This window comes from Seriola dumerili, unplaced genomic scaffold (assembly GCF_002260705.1).
Source record: "Seriola dumerili isolate Sdu_G_001 unplaced genomic scaffold, Sdu_1.0 BDQW01000068.1, whole genome shotgun sequence".
Classification (NCBI taxonomy): Eukaryota; Metazoa; Chordata; class Actinopteri; order Carangiformes; family Carangidae; genus Seriola; species Seriola dumerili.
Window position 1 is genome coordinate 18,346,354 of NW_019174323.1, and position 21,272 is coordinate 18,367,625.

General features: G+C 45.7%; 1 protein-coding gene across 1 annotated transcript in view; it reads right to left on the minus strand.

Moving 5' to 3' along the window:
• LOC111220215 (protein shisa-6 homolog) overlaps positions 1-13,204 on the minus strand; it is a 61,989-nt gene extending 48,785 nt beyond the window's left edge. Inside the window, exons 1-3 of the mRNA XM_022743226.1 lie at positions 12,675-13,204; positions 10,986-11,146; positions 4,652-4,753 (exon numbers count right to left, since the gene is read on the minus strand). Coding sequence (XP_022598947.1) covers positions 4,652-4,753; positions 10,986-11,146; positions 12,675-13,204 — 793 coding nt within the window. The remainder of the gene's footprint in view (positions 1-4,651; positions 4,754-10,985; positions 11,147-12,674) is intronic.
• Positions 13,205-21,272: the final 8,068 nt, after the last annotated feature.

The following is a 21,272-nucleotide window of genomic DNA, read 5'->3' on the forward strand; positions in this document are numbered from 1 at the left end:
AGCGAGGGAATGTGTGAGGCGGAGCGTCGGTGTGGACAGATGGCTGAGGGGACAGGAGCAAGGTAAGCAGCTGTGCATGCTAAATAAAGTTTAGCATTACTAAAAGATTGTCACTCAGGGAGAACAGGAGGCTGGAGTTAAAAATAAACTGCAGGAATTTTGAAAAACAAAAAAGAACTTGTTGGTTTTCTGCAGGGAAAAATAAAGCATTCCTTCCACAATCCCAAAACGAAGCCGTCTCTGCAGCGGCGTTTCTCCACTGCTCAGACAAACTCGAGACTTTGAGCAAAGGGAGCTCATGCAGGGAACAGATGGACACCCACCCTCACACTACACCTGACGCCATTCAGCAGCAGAAGGATTCAGAGGGAGTCATGAAATTGTGAGAAATGAAATGTTCCGACACAGAAAAAGCTCCTCTCTGCTGGAGGTTCGACCGCCGGGACAGAAAATGTCACGCGGCTCTTCTCGGTCTGAGGAGACACGAATGGTCTGTGAGCCGGTGTGAAGCCGACCACAGAGACACCGTCATGTGTGTGAAAGGAGAGGAGGGCTCTCTCCGTCCACTTGTGGCTCCTGCTCTCCACCCGTTCAGTCATTCAGTCGAAACCACAACAGAAGAGAGTTACAACTGCAAGGACATAATCACATAGTCTAATAAACATCTGAAAAGCATATGTGCTGATGTTTATTTGGTCACATATTGAATATCTGAACATGTGCCTTCATCACATGTAAATACATGCGAGCTTGTCACGTGATGCTGTTTTGACACGTGCTAAATCACTGATATATGAATGTATGAAATGTGACAGTGTTTCTGACGTCGATGTTTGTGAAATATAATGTGTGAAAATCACATAGAACTGACATGAATGTTCACAAATCACAAGTAGCTGTAAGTCAATGTTTCCCATGTGTGTACAGAAGCCCTGAAGGGCCACGGGGTTTTTTTCTTATGTGAAAACAGGTGAAAAAAAAAAAAGTGTGTGAGGGCAAGCGAAGAAAATCTGTTTTCACAGATGGAAAAATAAAAAATAGAAAAATGATCCTGGCAAAAAAAAACAACACCACATTGCCGCTCGGGGCCTCCATATGTTCCACATGTGATAAACATGTCAAATGTATTTCACATGAATTTAATTCACTTTTGCTTTTTTCCATCAGCGATTTCAGATGAACGTCCTCAACAATCATCAGCTGCCAGAATTCAATGTCAGTAAAAGATTTCTCTTTGAATGAGGATTACCTAGTGTACAGTATGTATTATATACAGTATATATTATATACAGTATGTATTATATACAGTATGTATTATATACAGTATGTACTACGTATATACAGAATGTATTATATACTAATTGTCATAGTGCAGTCTTTTGCATTTGGCTTAAAAATAACTCATGAAAGGACGTAAATAAGCCAAGAGACGAATTGATCATCAACTACATTTATCAAAAAAGTTTTTCTAAAGATTTTATACTTGTCTATTTGTTTTCCAATAAATTCCTCAAACTGTTTCAGGCTGAAATCCTTCACTACGGTCCCTCATGGCTCAAACAGCTGATCTGTAAGTGAGTATATCTGTAAGTACAGGAAGTCTGTTCGTGAGCAGGAATGTGGAAGTTCCACTGTGGCTAAGATGGAAAGGGCTGCACGACAACAAGATGAAGCAAACACTTCAACTGATCTTAGTTTTTTAGTGGCTAAAATCTGTTTTTTCTTCTTCTCCAAACAGGAAGTGCACTGACCCAGACCTACAGCAGGTAAATCAAGTTAACCATTTCACGATATTGGGGGGGGGGGCACATGCACCATTTTCAAGCTGTGAGCAACCAGGACCTTTCTGGCCACACTGGTCCAAATCCAAGCCAAATGGTTTTCCATTGGGCAGCAATGTGTTGCTTCTCAGTAAATCCTCCCTATAATATTTTAAAGTGATCCAGCAGGACAGCATGAAGAGTGTCCATATCTTGTTGTGAATACATTGCATTTCCTTTTAGCTGCTTCACAATAAAAGCCTAGTTGTGTCCCGTTTTAGTGTGACCACACCACATACCCAAAACCCGGTAAGAGTTGGGATGTAGTGCACATCTGGGACACAGCTAAAAACAATTCTGTGTGGCCTGGAGTCAGCCACAAGAAGTTCATGGTGAGTTCGTGTTTGCTAAGAGGCGTTTCAGGAAATGTGAGGGTGAGAGGAAGCTGAGGGGAAGGTTGTGCACCGACAAGGTAAATGACACCAGAGTAACTCTGGAAGTTTGGATCGCAGCCGCTCGTGGCTGATGATGTTTGGAGTTCAGCACAGGGTTGTTTTGTACCCTGCCACACAGATGTGAAGCATCCAGCTGCTCTGACGCTCAGCAACAGCCCCTGACCTCACCTGTCCTCCCCAAGGGCTGCACCGCAACACACACACACACACACACACACACACACACACACACACACAGCTTGCCATATAATTAACGACCAAACACACTTTCTGTCTGTATAATTAAGCGCGGTAACAGGCGCCATGTTTATCTGAGCCAGAGGACGACAACATGACTCCTAAACCTCGTTCTGTCAAACATATACATTCAAATAAAAACAGCTGAGACGCAGCAAAGAAGAAAACATCTGTCCTCAGATGTTTTCTTCATGTGGAAACAGAATTTTCCCACTGACTGGCCAGTGACTGTTTATTTGCGCTGCTTTTTTTTCCCCAGCATTGTTTCTCTCGGCCAGAGCAAACCAAGCTGTGCAAACCTCTTGGAAAAATAACGAAGCTCGGCGTGATTTAAATTCGAACTGCACTGTTTACTTGCTGTTAACCTTAACGCGCCTCCACCTCGGCACGGCGAGCTCCCGCCGGCCCACGGCTTCACCGCTCCGGGCGCTGAAATCCATGCGCAGGGTTTTTTTTTTGGTTTTTTTTTTTTGGATAAATTGAACCCCGGGTCAAGAGACCGGATCAAGTGATTTACTGACAATTTGTTAATCATTAAACGAGGAAGATAAACGACTGTGTGTTGTCAGAAACACTCGGGACAGGAGCGATTTATATCCTTCAATCAGTCGAGGAGAGAAGTCGTATATTATGCAGCTGAAACTGTTCTGCTTTTGTGCATGTGAAGAGTGCTTGTGAGAGAGTGTGAGAGAGAGCGGGGGAGGCTTGGTTAAACTGTTCATTTCCCTCTGCCACCCTGAAGTGATTGTTCTCCAGTGCAATGCTAAAGATAATACCAAGCAGCAACAACATCCAAACCAAACTTCACACCAGTATTTCATTGATTTTAGGATTCAAACCACAGTAATACCTGCCTCTGGGCACAAGGCAGCTGAACAGAGACACTGGAGGAGAAGAATACTGTGGAACAACCCAGGCTCTTGCACATGCTTCACATACTTCTTTTTTTTTTGTCGTGCATCAGCAGACCTTCCCAATCTGTCACGTTTCATTTGTTGTTTTTGCAGCAGAGGAATCAAAGGCTGCAAGGAAACACAGATTAGACTGCACAGATGCCGAACGCTAAACCGTACCCCATGCTGCTGTTGTGACAGATATATCGTCTGTGATATTTGTACAGAGAGCAGGAAAAAACTATTTAAAAGAATCAGGCTTCATAAAACCTAATCATTTTTTTTCTCATTACTCATCTCTGGTGGAGATCATCAGCAGTGTGTTGTGTTTTTTTTTCTGGCTGCATATGAACATCATTGTGAAGTAAGACCTCCTCTAGGGATGAAAACAAACGAAGCAAAAAGCGAAGAGAAAAACAGCTAATTTCATGTAAACAAATACAACGGTTCCTCATTAGAAATGAGAGCGAAGAGAAGCTTCCAGGCTCCTGCAGCTTCGCGCACTTGGAGACAAAGTCGTGATGCCGCGTCGCAGCCGAAGCTGAGCAGCACGTAAATCTGAACAGAATTTATTAAAGCGAGGACAGGTCACATCAGCTGCTGTAATTAGGATAATGAAGAAGAAACACACGTAGAGAGAAAACAGAAGCAGTGGAACCACCTTACATTTACATGGTTGTGGGTTTTTACTGAAAGGGTCAGCCAGCAGGAGACGTTACAGGCACAAACACATTCAGTTAAACATTCGAAAGTAGTGTCAGGTGAAGGAGGCGGCCTCGCAACCCCCACGAGGTAACACACACACACACACACACACACACACACAGACAGAGGGACTGATTTGTGAAGCCAAAATGGATGGGAATAAATCACCGGAGCTCGGCCAACATGGCTGCATACTAATCAGTGTATTACCCATGGGAAAGCTCTGGTCCCCGACTAATGGCTGTGTGTGTGTGTGTGTGTGTGTGTGTGTGTGCGTGTGTGTGTGTGCGTGTGTGTGTGTGCGTGTGTGTGTGTGCGTGTGTGTGCGCGCGTGTGTGTGCGCGCGTGTGTGTGCGCGCGTGTGTGTGTGTGTTGCGGATATGTTCGCGCTGGCGTCGGCCATCAGCTGGACTCCGTGTGAATTGTTTAGGAGGGAAATTGAATGTGGAAACTTTTCACCTCCATTGTGTGTGTTGTTGTTTATCACAGGTGTCACAACACTGGAAGGTTTCAGTTCAGCAGGTGAACAGGGAAGAAGAGCTGATTCAATCTCCTGTGTGACAAAAGAGGAGAAAGAAAGAAGAAAGAAAAGCTTCTCTACCTTTCTGATGGCCTCGACCCAGAGTCACAAAGCCAGAGGAGATGAAGTTGTGAAGGTCGGCTCCTCCGCTGCTCCGCACGCTCTCCTTCCCATAGTGGAGACCTGGACACACACACACACACACACACACACAGATGCACACAGTGTTAGTTTACTCTGATCAGTTTAGCATTAGCAACATTAGCTGCATTAGCAACACAGCTGAAGTGGTTCATTTTTTAAAGATAAACCAGAAAAAAAAAACATTTCTCTTCTGTGTCTCTGAGGTGATGCACCTGATGATGTCATAGTGATGTCATCACAGTCAACAAGATTACTGTAAACCAGGGCTGAATGATAGAAAATCATACTGTGATTGCGATGAGTCACGATTTCAGTTGAAATGGTCTTTTTTTTTTTAAATTTCAATTTCACTGACAAAAATATAAAAATGACGATGATGTGATTTTTGTACCAAACAAACATGTTTCCTTTACATCCGGAGAATATGATCCGAAGCACCACAACGCTCCGTCTGCACGGTGTGTGGTGTATGGATATCTGGCACCTGGTTCCTGTACATGTTCTGTTACTATACATCTTCTGTTGGCGTGTTCAGTTTGTTGAGGGTCAGAGAAACGGAGCGCGGTTGTGGCGGTTAGCTTCACTGTAGCGCGATATCTCAGTTTTGCAACAGCTCTATCAGAAGATATTATAAAAAATATTAATATTAAAGTATTATTGATTATATCTGATTATTACTGATCAGTTTTGGCCCGTACCAGTTGTCGACCACTGACTTTATACAACCTCTTTGACACATAGTCCTCCCCAACACCTGTAAGATAGTTATCTTACCACAACCAGACCAACCAGCTAATTGTCAAAATGTTGCCGATTATTTTTCTGTAACTTTCAGCTCCCCTCCCTGGGCTTCACCTGTGAGATAAAGACTAGAAAAGAAAACAGTGTTTGGGCTTTTCCATCATGCTCTCGACGGCCCCTCTCGTGTCTTCTTCATGGTGTCAAACAGAGCCCCCCCCACCCCCGTGGTGTCATTGTTGAGATGGTTGGAAATGGTGGAAGAAAACATGGTGTGATGATCCTCTGGAAAAAAAAAAAAAGCAATATGTTCCCGCCACCAACACACGGCTGCACTCTGAACTCAATCACAGCTCCGCCTGCGCGGCTCTCACGGCTGCACAGAGAATCTTCTGGGGTTATTTTCCCTCTCCATCAAACCAGCAACTGTGGGAGTGTCACGCACACACGCACGAGCTGTTGTTGTCTTCCTTTGTCACCTTTGTCATTGGTAGGCCCCTCCACGACCCACTGCGACAACCCTCGAATCTGAAAGACCCTTCACCCCCCCCCCTCCTTCCCTTCTCTGTCCTCCCGCTCCCAGCTCATTAAGGTGAGGTAGCGTGAAGAGCCTGCAGGGCGAAGGCTACACATTATGAATTTATCGTCCTTGATATAAAGAAATTCGTGACTTTCACTTCAACGGTGTGCCACGGAGAGCGAGCGAGCGAGCGAGCGCCGGCGTTAGCTGCGCACGCCGAGAATTCATATGGTGATACTTTTTTAATCAAACTTCTTCACTGGACACCTACACCTCTGAATTAGCTATGAGAGTGGAAAAATGTGAATAATAAGATAATTATATCTTGAACCGGGCCGGGTGTGCTGCTGTGTGGCTGGCGTTGGGGAGGTTATCTGACTCCAAGGTCGATTAAGCTTTAACACAGCCAGGCTGAGGTAATTTACATGCTATACTGATTTTATAGCGTTATCAGATGCCGATCTGCTGGAGTGGACATGGAGCTGTGTACGTCGCCTCGATAAAGTCGTTCAGCTGGAGTTTGGCTTCGCGTATCTTCTTATCTTTTATCTTCAGTCTTTAGAGAGAGAAGAAGAAAAAAAGCTTTTTAAATGCCAATCCTGCCAAATACATGTCTCCCCTCTCTCTTAGCCCCGCCCCTGCTCGCTCAGGAAGCTAATGGTGCAGTGCAGCGTCCTGGTCCTCCACACCTGAAACCTCCTCACACATGCACACTGGAGGGGGGGGGGGGCAAAGGTCCGGCTGTATAATAAGGGGCATTAATGAGATCTAGGGCAGAAGACAATTAGCCGGGGTCTCTCAGATGCTGAGCTTTAACACAGCTGCACTCAGGAGGAAGCTTCTATTAAACATGTTGGTGCAGTCAGCATAGAAATGTTTTATGTTTCATGTTTTTAACATGTGGGGGGGGGGGTTTTTAGCTGCACATGTTAAGGATTAATTGGAGGGGCAGAAGTGGGAAGGGGGGGGGGTTGTGTGTCATCGCAGGAGGGCTCAGTGAATATTTGGCCAATAATTAGAGTAATTAAATCAATGTTTTGTTATTTAGGCACAACCTGTTGTTGGAGGGAGAACACACCACACACACACACACACACACACAGAACCACAATAAACAATATCTGAAGGTCATGTCAAAGCTGCTAAATACCTGGAAATGTTATTCTATCATCACAACCTCTAATTGTCCGCAGCAGCTGACCTTTAAGCTCGGGAGGCTGCTGATCTGCCACCGACTCATAACCGACTGCTCAGATCCCTGGAGAGCTGCGTGGGATCTCAGACACTCACTGTACAGAGGCTGAAGGCTTTCCAACTTCCACATGAGCGCGCTTCCCTGACGTCGTCCTTCTCACTCTGATTCCTCTGGTGCAGTAAACGCAGCCTCCATAACTCATAATCCAATTTGCCCGTTCTTTGTGTCTTTACGGGAGTAATTGTTTTTTCCTTTGGTTTCTGTTGAGTGAACGGAGTCGGAGGGAAAACGCAGCTGCCCTCTGCACCACCTGAAAACTATGTTTCATCATTCTGTGCATTAAGGAAATGTCAGGGAGGAAACCAAGCAACACTTTTCAGGCAAATCTTAGCCTGTAGTAAATAAATCATCTTCATCTGAAGAGAGCTGAGGGCCAAACTGCATTACTCAGAGAAGCAGTTATTGTTTACTTTAGCCAACAGCGAACTCCTGTTAAAGTACCCCCCCCCCTCATGGTCTGCTCCCTGTTGTGGCTGTGGGGTGCTCTGTGTTTACACCCCAACCTAAAAGCGGATCTGAGCCCCACAACAATGCAGAGTGGATGTGAATAAAAATAGCAGCTCTTGCGCTGGTCTCGTATTATGCTGTCTGTACTGTTTCTGCTTTAGGCCCCGTTTTTTTTTCTCTTCGTCTTTAAAGGAATATGTTGCTGTAAAATGCAGGCTGGTGTTGCAATGCACTGTGGGTAACATGTCAGCACACAAGGCGTGCAATGTGAAAGAAAAAAAAAAATCAGCATGTGTTATTAGAACGGAGCCTAAACAAAGCTCAGAGGAGAACGTCAGAGAGGAAGTGATTACTGCCGAGAGCGACGGGGACGAGGATCAAAGGAGAAATGGATGTTATTCCCGCTCTTGACGTGAGTTGATAGTGTCCTTTAGCCACTTGCTTTATGAGGTCTCTCCACCTGATTTAAAAGTGTCTCAAAAAAAGAAAAAACCTCTGGAAGTGAAGAGCCGTCCTCAGCAGCAGCAGCAGCAGCAGCAGCAGCGACTCCAGCCGAGGAGCCTCTCCATAAGAGCCTGCCTCCCTGCTCTGTGCCAAATGCCCATTTAGGCGCACATGAATATGCATTTTCTGTGAGAGCGAGTGGGCTCCCTCTCCACAGCGTCGCAGAGCTCCCAATTTATATGCACACATTAACCACGCTTTCGCCCGGGCTGTCACTGCCTTTCATGTCCAACCCCATCAGGACTGCTGTGGTCCCTGATGAAGGGCGGGGGACTGAGACTGAGACTGAGCAGGCGCAAGTTGTGTTCTCTCTCTTTGCAGCCATTGTGTGCAAACAGGCAAAATAGCCGCAGTCCAGCAGAGCGACGGACAGACAGATGAAGTGATGCCCGACCTTTACTGATTATAAACGCATGCAAGGTCGCACTGAAGGCAGCGTGCCACGTGCAGCCGCACATCAGCCCCGCCCCCTGCATGATGGCCGTTAGACATGGACTGATGCAGCGGCTCAATGTTCCCAGTGAGTATTTGAAGGATGTGTGAACACAAATAAAGGTATGCACCGTTTTTTTTATTATTAATCAGAGACGAGGATGCAACTCTCAAATCACCTGTAAGAACGACAGGTATCACTTCCTGTGATGTTTGGCTGACATGACATGTTGCATGTTCCAGCAGAGGTTAATGAGAGTCGGCGTTAACCCTTCAAAGATCCCTCCCATTTATAGATATTCAAATGTTTACATGTCGTTCTGCCTGATGACGTTTCCAATGAATGGAGTGAGGAGGTGAAGGTGTAGTAATCTATAGAAGCGTAATCAATAGATTAGAAACATATTTTATTTTCAGATGCATCTCTAAGCTGTGAGCTCAGTGATGGAGATGCTTTCACTGTAGAGTGCTGACTATTCTAAAGGGAACCTAAAGAGGAACTGAGGAAGCTGATTGGTGGATGTGGTCTCCCTCAGTCTCACTGCACTCAAACCAATCAACCCAATCAGGTTTCAGAAGTAGCTGATAGGTTTCACTAGTGCCAAAGTGCAGCACGTTCCTGGTCCGTGCACAGTAGAATGATCCAGATTCACCATTTAGGATAATTTGAATTTCACAAAGTGTAAGGAACGGCGTATATTGTGTTTGTGATCCTTTGTGTTTCTTATGAAAAGGCAGAGAGCGGAACATGTGACGCCGTCTCCTTTAAGAGTCGCACACAATCACAAACCAGCAGATGAAGTTTTCAGCTTTGTGACGATGATGCGTTTCCTGTTTAAAAGGTTTAACTATCTGAGGAGACGCAGCTGAGGAGAGGAAACGTTCATCCTTCAATTTGACTTCAATTTGAGTTTTTAGCCTGGAAACCCGACCAATCAGTGAGCTCATGGTTGTTCGCTCTCATGGTCTTGCCCCATCAGACGTATTTCTATCCGTCCAGAAACCGGTCGGCCCCAATCACATCCAATAATCTCTCAACCCAAGTCGTCGAGGCGGACGGCCGCCCGCCCTGAGCCTCTGTCGGAGGTTTCTTCCTGTTTTTCCTCCCCACTGTCACCAAGTGGCTCCGTAACATTGTCAGTTCTTGACCTTACCTTGTAAAGTGTCTCGAGATAATGTTCGTCATGATCGATACAAATAAATTGGATTGAAATCTAAAAGGAGCGCCGCTGCAGCATGTTCGTTAACAACCAAGATGGCCGCCACTGATGTGAGCAGGTCTGTTGAATCCGTTATCACGACAGTATTGAACGAACTGGACGTTATGTTTTCTCTAAAAGCAAGTAAAGTCTTTTGTTTATAGTTTTCTTTCGCTCTGCGTCACATGTTCTGCCGCTCTGATTGGTTGGAAACTGAAAATGACCTCGGAGGATTTTCACAATGTGGCACGATGTTGCTCCTTGGCAGCGAGAACATCTGGGTGGAGGTTGGTTGGTTGGTTGAGGGTGAGGATGATCATGATTATTTTAGTGCGGTGTTAGCGACGGCTAACAACACACGCCGCGTCATTTTGGTGCATTAACGTCTGCAGAATGAAAACCTTCAGTTTTCCACCTTGGTGAATTTCCTGGTCTTAATACCCTGCTCACTGAGTCGACACGTCTTTCAGCTTTTCTTTCCATCTCAGCGACTACTTTGTGTTTTTAATATCTCATTATTTTCCATCTGTGTTCCTCTCCCCCAAGTGACTTTGCCTCTCTCTCTCTCAATCTGATAACACCTGCTTTGCCTGAGAACCCGCCGGTGCTGACTGACGTCCTCCAGACTCCTTGTTGTTCCTGCACGGCTTTTCTTTTCTCTTTTTTTAAAGTCGTGTTACCAATTTACGCTCCCTGTCTGTTCTCTGGATTGCGGGGTTAAATCGCACCGTGTGCATGTGCTGCGTCTGATTTGCCCGGTGACTGACTGAGAGGTCATCACTTCCAGCCTGTCAGAGGCTGCGGGGCTGTGCTACCTTGCCAGCCTGTAATTATCTCCACTAGCAGGCCCCTCTTTTTCTCTGCTGCTCTCCTCCCCGCACTCTCTCGCTCAAATCGGATGATTACTGGATGTTAACATCGGAGATTACGCCGCTGAAAGAGCGAACGCAGTGGGTGCTCTTTGGAGGGGAATGCAGAAGTTTACACAGAAATAATGAAAGTGTATCACAGATGCATCACACAGACGCGCTGAGATGGATGTAGGCTAAGGGTTAAACTGCTGAAATCTGCCTCTGAGCTATATTTGACCAACAGTCGTGACACATAAACTCGTAGATGCTTGTGAGGCTTCGGGAGCTGTGAGTGCTCGCTGGAGAGAGGGAGGAGGACTCTTACCGTGGTTGGATTTGGAGGTGTGAACAGGGGTGTAGTGGTTCTTGGATGAGGTTCTGACTGGTGTGTTGTCTTTGGGTGAGCCGTTCATCGCTGCGAAATTCTCACAGTCATATTGCGATATAGGGATGGGCCCCTGCTGCCTCAGGATGTCTGCAAGGGCCCTGCAAACAAGACAAAGAACAACTGTTAATACTGAACCAGAGAGGTGCTTTTTTCTTCTTCTTGTGCAGTGTTTCTCTGTGAGCGCAGCTGAACTGGAGGAAAAACAAAGTGATGGTGTGTGTGCTTCCTGCACGCCGAGCGGCTGCTAATTGTTTAGACAGTGTTGTGCTATTATGGGTAATTCAGGACTGCTCTGTTTCCTCCTCTTCTGTACGGCTGGGAACATGACGAATGTTCATTTGCAGCAGAGACAACGCTGGATGTGCGAGTCTCTCGTCTAATTGGGTTGAATTTGAATGTTTTTCAGATCGCACCAGGTGCATATGGAAGGATGGAGCCCCCGGGGGGGTGGGGGGGCGGGGGGTGGGGCTGAAGCGAGGGAGAAGCAATCACGATGAAAGAAAGTTCAAAAAGTGTTTGTTTGCTTTTTCTGGCAGAGCTTTAGAAAAAGGAAATCAAATTACTTCTGCAGCGCCGCAGCAGCTCAAAGCTTTTGTATGACAAATGTATCACCAGCATAACCTTTGCTTTTAAATTAATATTTTAGCCTCGCCCCTCCTCTCCCTGTTCCTTATTGAATGTGCAGCGGTGCATGCGTGTCACATGACCTTGATACAGTCCCAACGTTAACACTATCCATTATTCACCATCTTAAGATTGCTCAAGTGTTGAATAATGCATCCAATAAAAAAAACTATTCAATCTTAAGGAAATAATGTGTGTCAGCATTTGTTCACTGATGTGTTCGCAGTCTACGACATGTGGGCCACTCATGTATGATGAGGCTCAGACTGTGGCCCCTGGAGGGAACAGGAGCCAGCTGAGGAGGGGAGATGGTATCCCATCAAACCCCCACCTCAACAGCAGGAGGAGGGTGGAGATGGACGGGGTGAGGTTGTGAAGCATGATGTTTGACAGCATGGCTTCCTGATCCTCCATCATGAGCCAAATATCTGAGCTTCAAACATTAGAGACGACATTCCTTTTTTTTTAAATTTCAGCTTAATAGAGGAAAGAATTAAAAAAAAAAATCTTGAATATAAACGAAGAAACATCCAGTCTGAACGCGGGGCATCAGTCCTGCTCACTCCCACACACAACAGATGTACACACACTCTGGCTCCACAAACACCAGCCATCCACAGTCACTGTAGTACACTCCTCTTTCAACTCCTCCGTCATCATTTCATTTCATTTCATTCTTTGGAATTTAACATCTGCTGCCAGTTTAACAGAATCTGATCTGAGCTTCCTTCAGAGAGCGATCTGTCGATGAATTCAAACACTGACAGCCTCGTTTTCACCTCATTGTATCTGATACAGACACAGAAACAGCCTGACCTCAACTTCTGATGGAAACATATGAAGTTACATGGTGGTAGCCTGCATTGAACATGACTGTAGGCCTGGTTAATCCTGACCTTTGACCTCTGTCTACATCAGCCTGTGCATGTGATGGTGCCCTGATGAGAACACAGTGAGCAGAGTACAGCTGGACTCACAGGTATCAAAGTCTCCATCACTCACCTGTGTATGTTCATCTCCTGCGGCGGCTCCGTGGCTTTGTCATAGGCAACTTTGACCGACACCCCCAGCACTATGATGAAGGCTATGATCCCACAGGTGATGTAGACCGCCGTGTTGGTCTGATCCATGCTCGGATCGTACGTTTCCCCGGTCGGGATGGGGGACGGGGCGGCCGTCTGCACCCACACCGGCGTGTGGTAGTTCTTGCAGGCTTTCTGATCCAGCCGGTCCTTCTTGTACTCGCAGCAGAAGCGCAGGTAGCACGTCCCGCAGCAGTACCGGTGGTCTGTGTTGTTGCACTCGAACATCTTGTCATACTGCCCGCTCACGTCGTAGTAGCCCAGGCAGGTGTCGTGCGTGCTGGCGGGCGCCGGCTGCGGGGTCTTCTGCGGCGGGACAGCAGTGGGGACCGCGGTGGCTTTGGGAGCCTTCCTGGACGCCTGCTTGGGTTTTTTGCCGCCCGTCGCGGCGCTCAGCACGCTCAGCGGGTCCAGGTATATGAGCAGCAGCAGAAGGTGCCTTATCCCCATGGTAGTGCGAAGAACTCTACGAGCTTGTGTTCTGGCAAAGACGCTTCAACTCTGGACGCAGGTTCAGTCAGGTGGAAGTTTCGCCATCGAGCTCGGTCTCCTGTGCAGCCGTCATGCTGAATTCAGCGGTGTGCAGACGGTTGTCAAGGACATTTCTCTGCTCTTATTATGCAACAGACAAACTAAAGTCCATCGCGACCCAGCGGGGAGCGGTGGCGGGAGAGCAGCATATCCTGACGGGGAAGGGAGCGGATGGTCGCCCGGGCTCCGTGCGCTCTCCCCCCGGCTGAGCGGGCGCGTCGCTGTCCAAGGTGCTGAATCCCGGAGCCTCCGTCAGTCCTGCGCTATAGTCAAAGTTCGGCTGCAGAAACAAAGAAGCCGAACGGGCTCATTAGGTATTACCCTCACGTCACAGGCGTTATTAATTAACACGCTCGTACGCGACACATTTAACTCATTAACACTGGGTCATTGTTGCAGTTTGCACGAGATATTCAACTTGGAAACACACACATCACAAAAATCGTCTGAACGGACATGTTCTCCTCATGTTAAAGCATTTCACCCTCCAGCCTGCCGCCGCGCTCCGCTCACTGAGGAGACACGACCGCCTCTGTCAGAGTCTCCACGTCAAAACTGAAACGAGCTTTAATGCATTTTTATTTTCTCTTCATATATTGAAAGAGTGGGAGTGTGAGAGCCGCCTACCTCTGTCAGGATACCCGCTGGGGAGTTGCTCTGTCTGGGTTTCCGAAAGTGAGCAGAATATCAGAGCTCCGAGCCCCTCTCTCTCTCCTCTCCTCTCCTCTCTCCCTCTCTCCTCTCTGTACTTCTTCTCTCCTCCTCCTCGGCTCTCTCCCTCCCTCTGTCCCTTACATCACTTCAGTGCTGGCGTCAGAACTCAGCCAAGTATCGGTAAATCCCCCCTCCCTCCTCCCCTCCCTCCCTCACCCATCTCGCCTCCCTCCTCCTCCAAGCAAGAACGAAAGAAAGACAGTCTGGTTATTGGCATTAACACTGCTAAATTAAATGGCTGGACAGACCTGCGTGTTTATTTGCATTCACAATTCCTCGACCTTCTGTGCAGCTGGCTGTTATCATTTTGCAGCTACATGCCTGTAAACAAGCATCGTTTTCAGGATGAAACAGTAATTGGCTGTGGCTCTCTCAGTTAACACGCTCATTATTTCAGATAAAGTCGTTCATTTTGGCCTGAAGCCAAGACATGGCACCTGGGGGATTATGGAGAACTGATAGGGATAAATTACCGGTGAAGTGCGTTTCAACGCTGCTGCACTGAAATGAACCAAAGCTGCAGAGCACACTCCCACAGTCAGCCCCGTTCTCCTTCTGCTGTGCTCACCTACACCCATGCTCACCAGTGTGTTTACAGAGAGCTCTCCAAATAAAGATCTTCACTAATTAACACACCTTCAACCAGAGCTGGGTTACAATGCAGACCCGCACACGCCGCTCTCTCAGCTGTGTTGCACACCACATTTGCACCCATCACAAACTATAGGGAAGGTGTCTTGACATCAGCAGCTACAGAGAGGTGTGGGAGCTGCAGGGTGAGAGCAGGACCTTAAATCGCAGTTAACCGCCTCGGTTGGGAACACATGCGACGTGATGAGAATACAGCACATTGTTTCTGGGGAGTGTTTCTGGCAGGAGGCGGGAGGCTGTAATGATGTGGGCCAAAGGAGCCCCAGCAAAGATCAGAGAAGAGAGAGAGAGAGAGAGAGAGTAAAAGTGCAAAAAAAGGCTTAAGAACTAACCAACATTTACAGCTCAGACAAATAATCAAAAGTCTGAAGCAGTTTTTTGCTCCTGAGAAATTGGTTTTGCAACATTTTGACATTAAAACAAAATTCATGGTCCAGAGAACAACGGTGGTGATCTGTGCTGCAGGAGGGGAAGAAGTAAATGCAGAATAAGTCATGGATGGAAGTTCTACATCATCGTTACTGAGAGGCAGGAAGTGTCGAGTCAGGGCTCTTATTTCTCCAGAGCTACTAGAGGTGGAAGTAAGTCACACATGTGCACGTCACAAGTTACTGTGGTGGGAATTAAGAGAGTCATAAGTTAAATGAAATCCTGAGGATCTTTTTCAGTTTCCACATTTAAATCAGTGAAAGACAGACGTCATGAAACGTTTAATTTAACTGTTGCAGCTGATTACACCTGAAGAATCTGACTGACGTTGGACATTTTGAGGCAAACTAGAATCCAGATTTGTGACTGCAGCCACCAACTGCTACAGTTATTATTATTATCATTATTATTATTGTTATGATGACCTCCACCAAGGGGGTTTTGTTTTCACCTGTGTCCCAGAACTGATCTGAACCAAACTTGGTGGAGGGATGGGGGAGGGGCCAAAGAAGACCTCACTAGTTTTGGTGCAGGTCCGGTTAAAGGGGCAGGAATCACTTTCATGTACTTTAATGTGCAGGACTGTTTGTCCTTGGTGGAGGTATGAACTGCTCTTACTATACATCTGTATGTGGAACCTGCACTTCAATTCAAAAAGCTTTATTGGCATGAACAAAAATATGTTGTTGGCAAAGGAGTTCACAGATTATTTAAATACATTAATTATGAAATATGTGTCACATATTGATGCAGTCCATTCCTATACAATAAAATACAATTTAAAACAATACAGTTTAATAAACATCATACAGATGTGTGGTATATACATATGTTCTCTTCCCTCCCGCAATCCACATGTTAGTATTTTTGGACTTGGCCCCTCCCCATGAGAGCTGGTTGTGTTGTGGTTATCTCACTAGAAATCATCCAATCACCAATCAATCATGTTTCAACAACAAACTGTGAATTAAAAATGCAAATATTTGATTAAAAAAAGTTAAGTCCATTAGAATCGTCTTAAGTCAAAGTCCAGTCTTTTATCAGTGTTGGTAAAACAAGTCCCGACTCCTCAGATTTGTGACTTATATCTGACTCGAGTCAAGTCACGTGACTCAAGTCTGTCACCTCTGTTTTGTACTTAAAGACTGTTCTAATAACTCTATGTAATGTTAAAGGGGATTGCTCCTGGTGACGAACGTACAGACCAGCATCACCCAGCAGGTCCTGTTTGAGACCACACCTCTTGTTTTTGGTTCAGTCTCCCATCAACGACCCTCCTGACACAGAGACGAAGCAGCTGGCTGGTGGACAGAGCGGAGACCAAAACAAAGCTAAAAGGAGAACGAATGTCGGACTTCGCGTCTGTCATTCTGTCGGAAACACAATTCTAAAGGAATAATAATGTTGCTCCACGTGTGATGGATGTGTATAAATAGGAACATTTATATATTATCTGGCTGACATTGGGTGAAGGCAGGGTGCACACTGGACAGGTCTATCACACAATCACAGGGCTGACACATAAAGACAACCAGTCACACTCACATTCACACCTACAGTCAACAATGAACCTAAGCTGCATGTCTGTGGGCGGTGGGAGGAAGCAGGAGGAAACCCACACAGGGACGAGGCGACCACGTGAACTCGATGCGGGCCGTCCGGCAGGTTCGAGCCCACGACCTGAACACGAAGATCGCTATAACAATTTAATGGGGTGATAATATGTTTTGTTGCCCTCAAGTACCTGAAGAAAACCAAGTGAGGTTTCGTGAGTTCATGATTGTGGAGAGAACAAAAATGTTTTATGGCTCACTCACAACATTTACATACTGTAGACAGTATTTACAGCTCCACCCGCCTGGACTCTCAAATCACTGAGCATCATCTGTGTGTGTGTGCGTGTGCATGTGCGTGTGCGTGTGTGTGTGTGCACTCACTTTGGAGAGATGCTAAAAAAAATAAATTCTTTGCACTGAAGCCGCTGTGCAGTATTAGAAGTGGATTGGCTGCCCTCAGCAGGTCAGGAGGTGAGAACACACTAATTAAAGCTGCTCTCTTCAAACTGTCCATCATGACCTGCCCTGTTTTTCTGCAAATGAAAGCACATTCACCACAGCGTTGAAAATCAGCTAATTCAGGGTTGAAATCAAGCTTTAAACCATGAAGTGTGTCCCCAGCTCGGAGGGGTCATCTGCTCTGGGGTCAGTCACGATGGAGCATCATGGTGCAGACTTGGCTGTCATGTTCATTTACAGGCGGAGGTGATTTTCTGTATTTTCTCTATGGCCAAGGGATCACATTGAAAAACCCAAACAAATGTGAATTAATCTGCAGCAGAAAATAATAAATAGTCAAACAAATGCACAATTTCCTCCTGTTTAAGCAGCGCTTGTTAAAAACTGCAGTTTCCACCTTTTTAGTTTTTAAAGGAATTATCAAACCATTTAAAAAAGAAAGTAAATAATTGTGACTCATTAAAAAAAATTACAGCAACAAATGGATGTTTGGGCTGAGAGCCAAAGTCGTCGTAATGAAGTCAGTTTTCTGTCTCCTCATGGGCGTTAATGACAAAAACAAAAATATAGATTAATATAACATTATTTAATAAAAAGGATTGTTGCCATATTCTTTTGTTTTCATTTGATTCCTTTTGATTTGATCTTTTATTCATGGTATAGCTGTGGAGAGCCAATATATAATATACACCCATCATCCATAACATGATGACCACTGACAGGTGAATTGATGTCGTTACAATGGCACGTGTCTGTGTGTGTGTGTGTGTGTGTGTGTGTGTGTGTGTGTGTGTGTGTGTGTGTGTGTGTGTGTGTGTGTGTGTAGGGGGGCTGGGGGGGTATTAAGCAGCAAGTGAACATCGAAGTTCATGTGTTGGAAGCAACAAAATGCAAAAGTCTCCAAACCTGCAGGTCTGGCTGGGTGTTCCTGGTCTGCAGTGGTTAGTACCGAGGTGACCTCAGGAAGGACAGCAGGTGAACCGAATAAAGGCAAAACTGCCCAAAAAAAAAAAAAAATCAGTGCTTCACTGATGCTCTTTGGCGGTCACATGACGCCTCGGAGCAGCTGGAAACTCAGACTGTTTAACGTTTGATTCTTTAGTAACTTATGATCTAGACTTTCATCAGGTTTTTACCAGCAGCTGAAATCCACAGAGGTGCCCTCCTCTCCATAACGGACCAGGGGATTAAAATCGGTAAACGAATAAAACAGCTTCACCTTAAAAACCAGAGATTCACCGACACGGTTCAGCCGACACAGGACAGGACGTCTCCAGCGGCTGGGAGCTCAGCTGTCTCACATTTCCTCACTTTGTTTCTCTGATAACTTCAGATCCAGATCTCCGATGACTAATATATTAAAATATAGAGCTGAAAACTAGATAAAAGTCAATGTTGAGCTTCTGGCAGGAAACCACAACACTGACATATGCACATAGAGGATATGATGTCATTGACAGGCAAGCAGTGGTACTGTTACCATGATTAAAATCACAGATTTCTCTGGTTTGAGAATTGATGGAAACATTTGTGAAACTGTAAGAACACAACTCAACAACATGTAGAACATATGTCGAGTTGTTTTTAGACATTTTAATGTGGAAAAGTTACAGATTGTACCTTAAATTAGAAGGATGTTTGCCACATTCTTTCAGAGCTGTTATAACTGAAAACAAAAGAAAGAGATTATTGTGGGACCTTTAAAAGTTGCCTGAATCCACCTCCATCAGCACCGCCTGTCAAAGCTTTGCAGGGACAGCCAGCGGTGCCAGATCAGATACCGCTGCTGAGGATGGAGGTCACACAGCTGACCGGCGCCACGCAGTCATACCACATTGTTTATAAAGCAGACAAATCTCCAGCCTGAGAACGACTTCTACATAAGCTGAGAGCAGAAGACTTTCCCTGACTGTGGCACTTTCTCTGCTGTCATCCTCCCGTCTCTAACCCTCCCCTGCTTCCCCTGCGGAGGAAATACTGAAGGAAGGTGGAATGCCAGCTCTCATTAGAAAAGGATTTCAAAAGCTCCCTGACAGGAACAGTGGGGGGAGGGGGGTTGCTTTGCATAAGCATCTTTTTTCACTATCACCAGTGGTGTGACTGGCAGCAGGTTAGGGTACCAAAAGATCCTAATTTAAAGTCTAAGCCTCCCCTATAAAGTTACAGTATCTCCTGAATGGCTTATACACCTTCAGCACATCGGGCTGAAGTTGACAGACTGACTCAGGAGACAGATTTGTCCTTCAATGAGCTCAGATGAAAGACTTTTGGGTCAAAAGCAGTTTGTTTTTTCATTTACTACACCTCCGATGAATCCATTCAGTGTAGGTTCTGCACACAGAGTGACATGCAGAGGAGGAAAAGAGAGTGTGATGATATTTGTGTCTGAATCTCGAGCCAACAACGCCGCTGATTGGGAGGCTGAAAAGCAGTTGCTTAGTAACCACGTTTTACGATGCCATCCATACTTGTTGTGATGAAAAATTTAAACTCCTCACTACTGAACTATTCTCTGGGACTTCAGCATGAGATATAGATGTGCTCTGAGACATATGGATCAGGGCAGGAAGCCGAGCAGCAAATAAAAGCGTATACATACAAACACACAGTAGGAATATAAGCCTTACGCCTTCTCCATGATTCATGATCCACGCTACTGTATTTCCAAATACATGCAGGGCCTACAGCAGGTCTACGAGCACCCAAAATGCAAGGAGAAGGTGATGTTTGAGCCTGACTCATCTACATCTGTGTGCTGCAGTTTGTGACCAACCGGGATGATGTTCCATTAATGTTTCAGATCCATTTCTGTTCCTGCAGTAAACATGATTGAGGATGCATCCTGCATGAAGCCCCACTCGGTGTCATTACATCACCCCTTTTTTATCTTAAGGGTAGATCATTACTGCTGATATCACTGTATGATTCAGTCTGGTGTTTGGTTCTATTATTTCCAGCTTTGTGTGTAATGTTCCATTCTTTTCGAGGCAACACTTTATTTTTACCGCTTCCTAATTTAGCATTTATGAGCATGAGTTTAAATGGTTTATGATAGTGCAGCTTCACTGTAGCTATAAGGACATTTTTAAAGTCAAACAGTGCAACCTTTGAAAGGAGAAATTGTAGATCTAATCTGTCACAGATAAAGCCACCAGTCTGCCTCCCAGTCTGCTAGTCTCTTGGCCTCTCAACTATCCTTCAAGCTGCTAGCCTCCAGCCAGGCTACCAGTTAGCTAGCCCTTGGCCTGCTAGCCTCCAGCCAGTAAGTAACACGAATCATGAATCATGCTCCAGTCGGCTCCCTCCAGATCCGCAAGCGTCCAGCCTGCATCCCAATCCGCCAGCCTCTGGCCTGCTAATCCCTAGCCTGCTTACTCCTGGGCTACAGCCCAGTTGGTGATTCTGGGGATCCTACATCCTGTCTGACAGCTCTCCTGTTCCCATGTCAGTTCCTAAGTTGACCGCCATGGCTGATGCCTCAGATGGTCCAGTGTCAGAGTCCCGATCGTTGCCTTTCCTGTTCCTGATTTCCCAGTCAGCAGTCCAGTTGACTCCTGCTCCTGGTTCCCAATCGACGGTCTGACTGACATCTGCTCCTCGTTTCCAATCGGCAGTCTGACTGACATATTTCCTGCTCCTGGTTCCCAGTCTCCTGTCCCTGCTGACCCACAACAAGACCTAAAGGGGACATGACCCTACCAATATTTGAGTGAACTTGTTCATTGTTCATACCATATTTGGGATGAAATCCTATTAGATCATTCCTATGTGCTCTCCAAGAGGGTATGTCTCCAAGACAACCGATTGTCATGCTAGCATTTGACTGACTGAAAGGGAGGAGACTATCTGAAGTCTGACATCATGTGAGAATATGACAGTGGTACCTAACATCACCAGAAAAATGTTTAATGTTATTTATCTATGTTAGCTAGAGTAATACAACTACTGCTGTGAGGTTTTAGGATGTACTATACTATGACTTTTTTATGCCTTACTATTCAATGTTATTTTTATGACTTTTTATGCCTTACTATACTATGATTTTTTTATGACTTTTTATGCCTTACTATATGATGACGTTTTTATGACTTTTTATGCCTTACTATACTATGATGTTTTTATGACTTTTTATGCCTTACTATACTATGATGTTTTTATGACTTTTTATGCCTTACTAT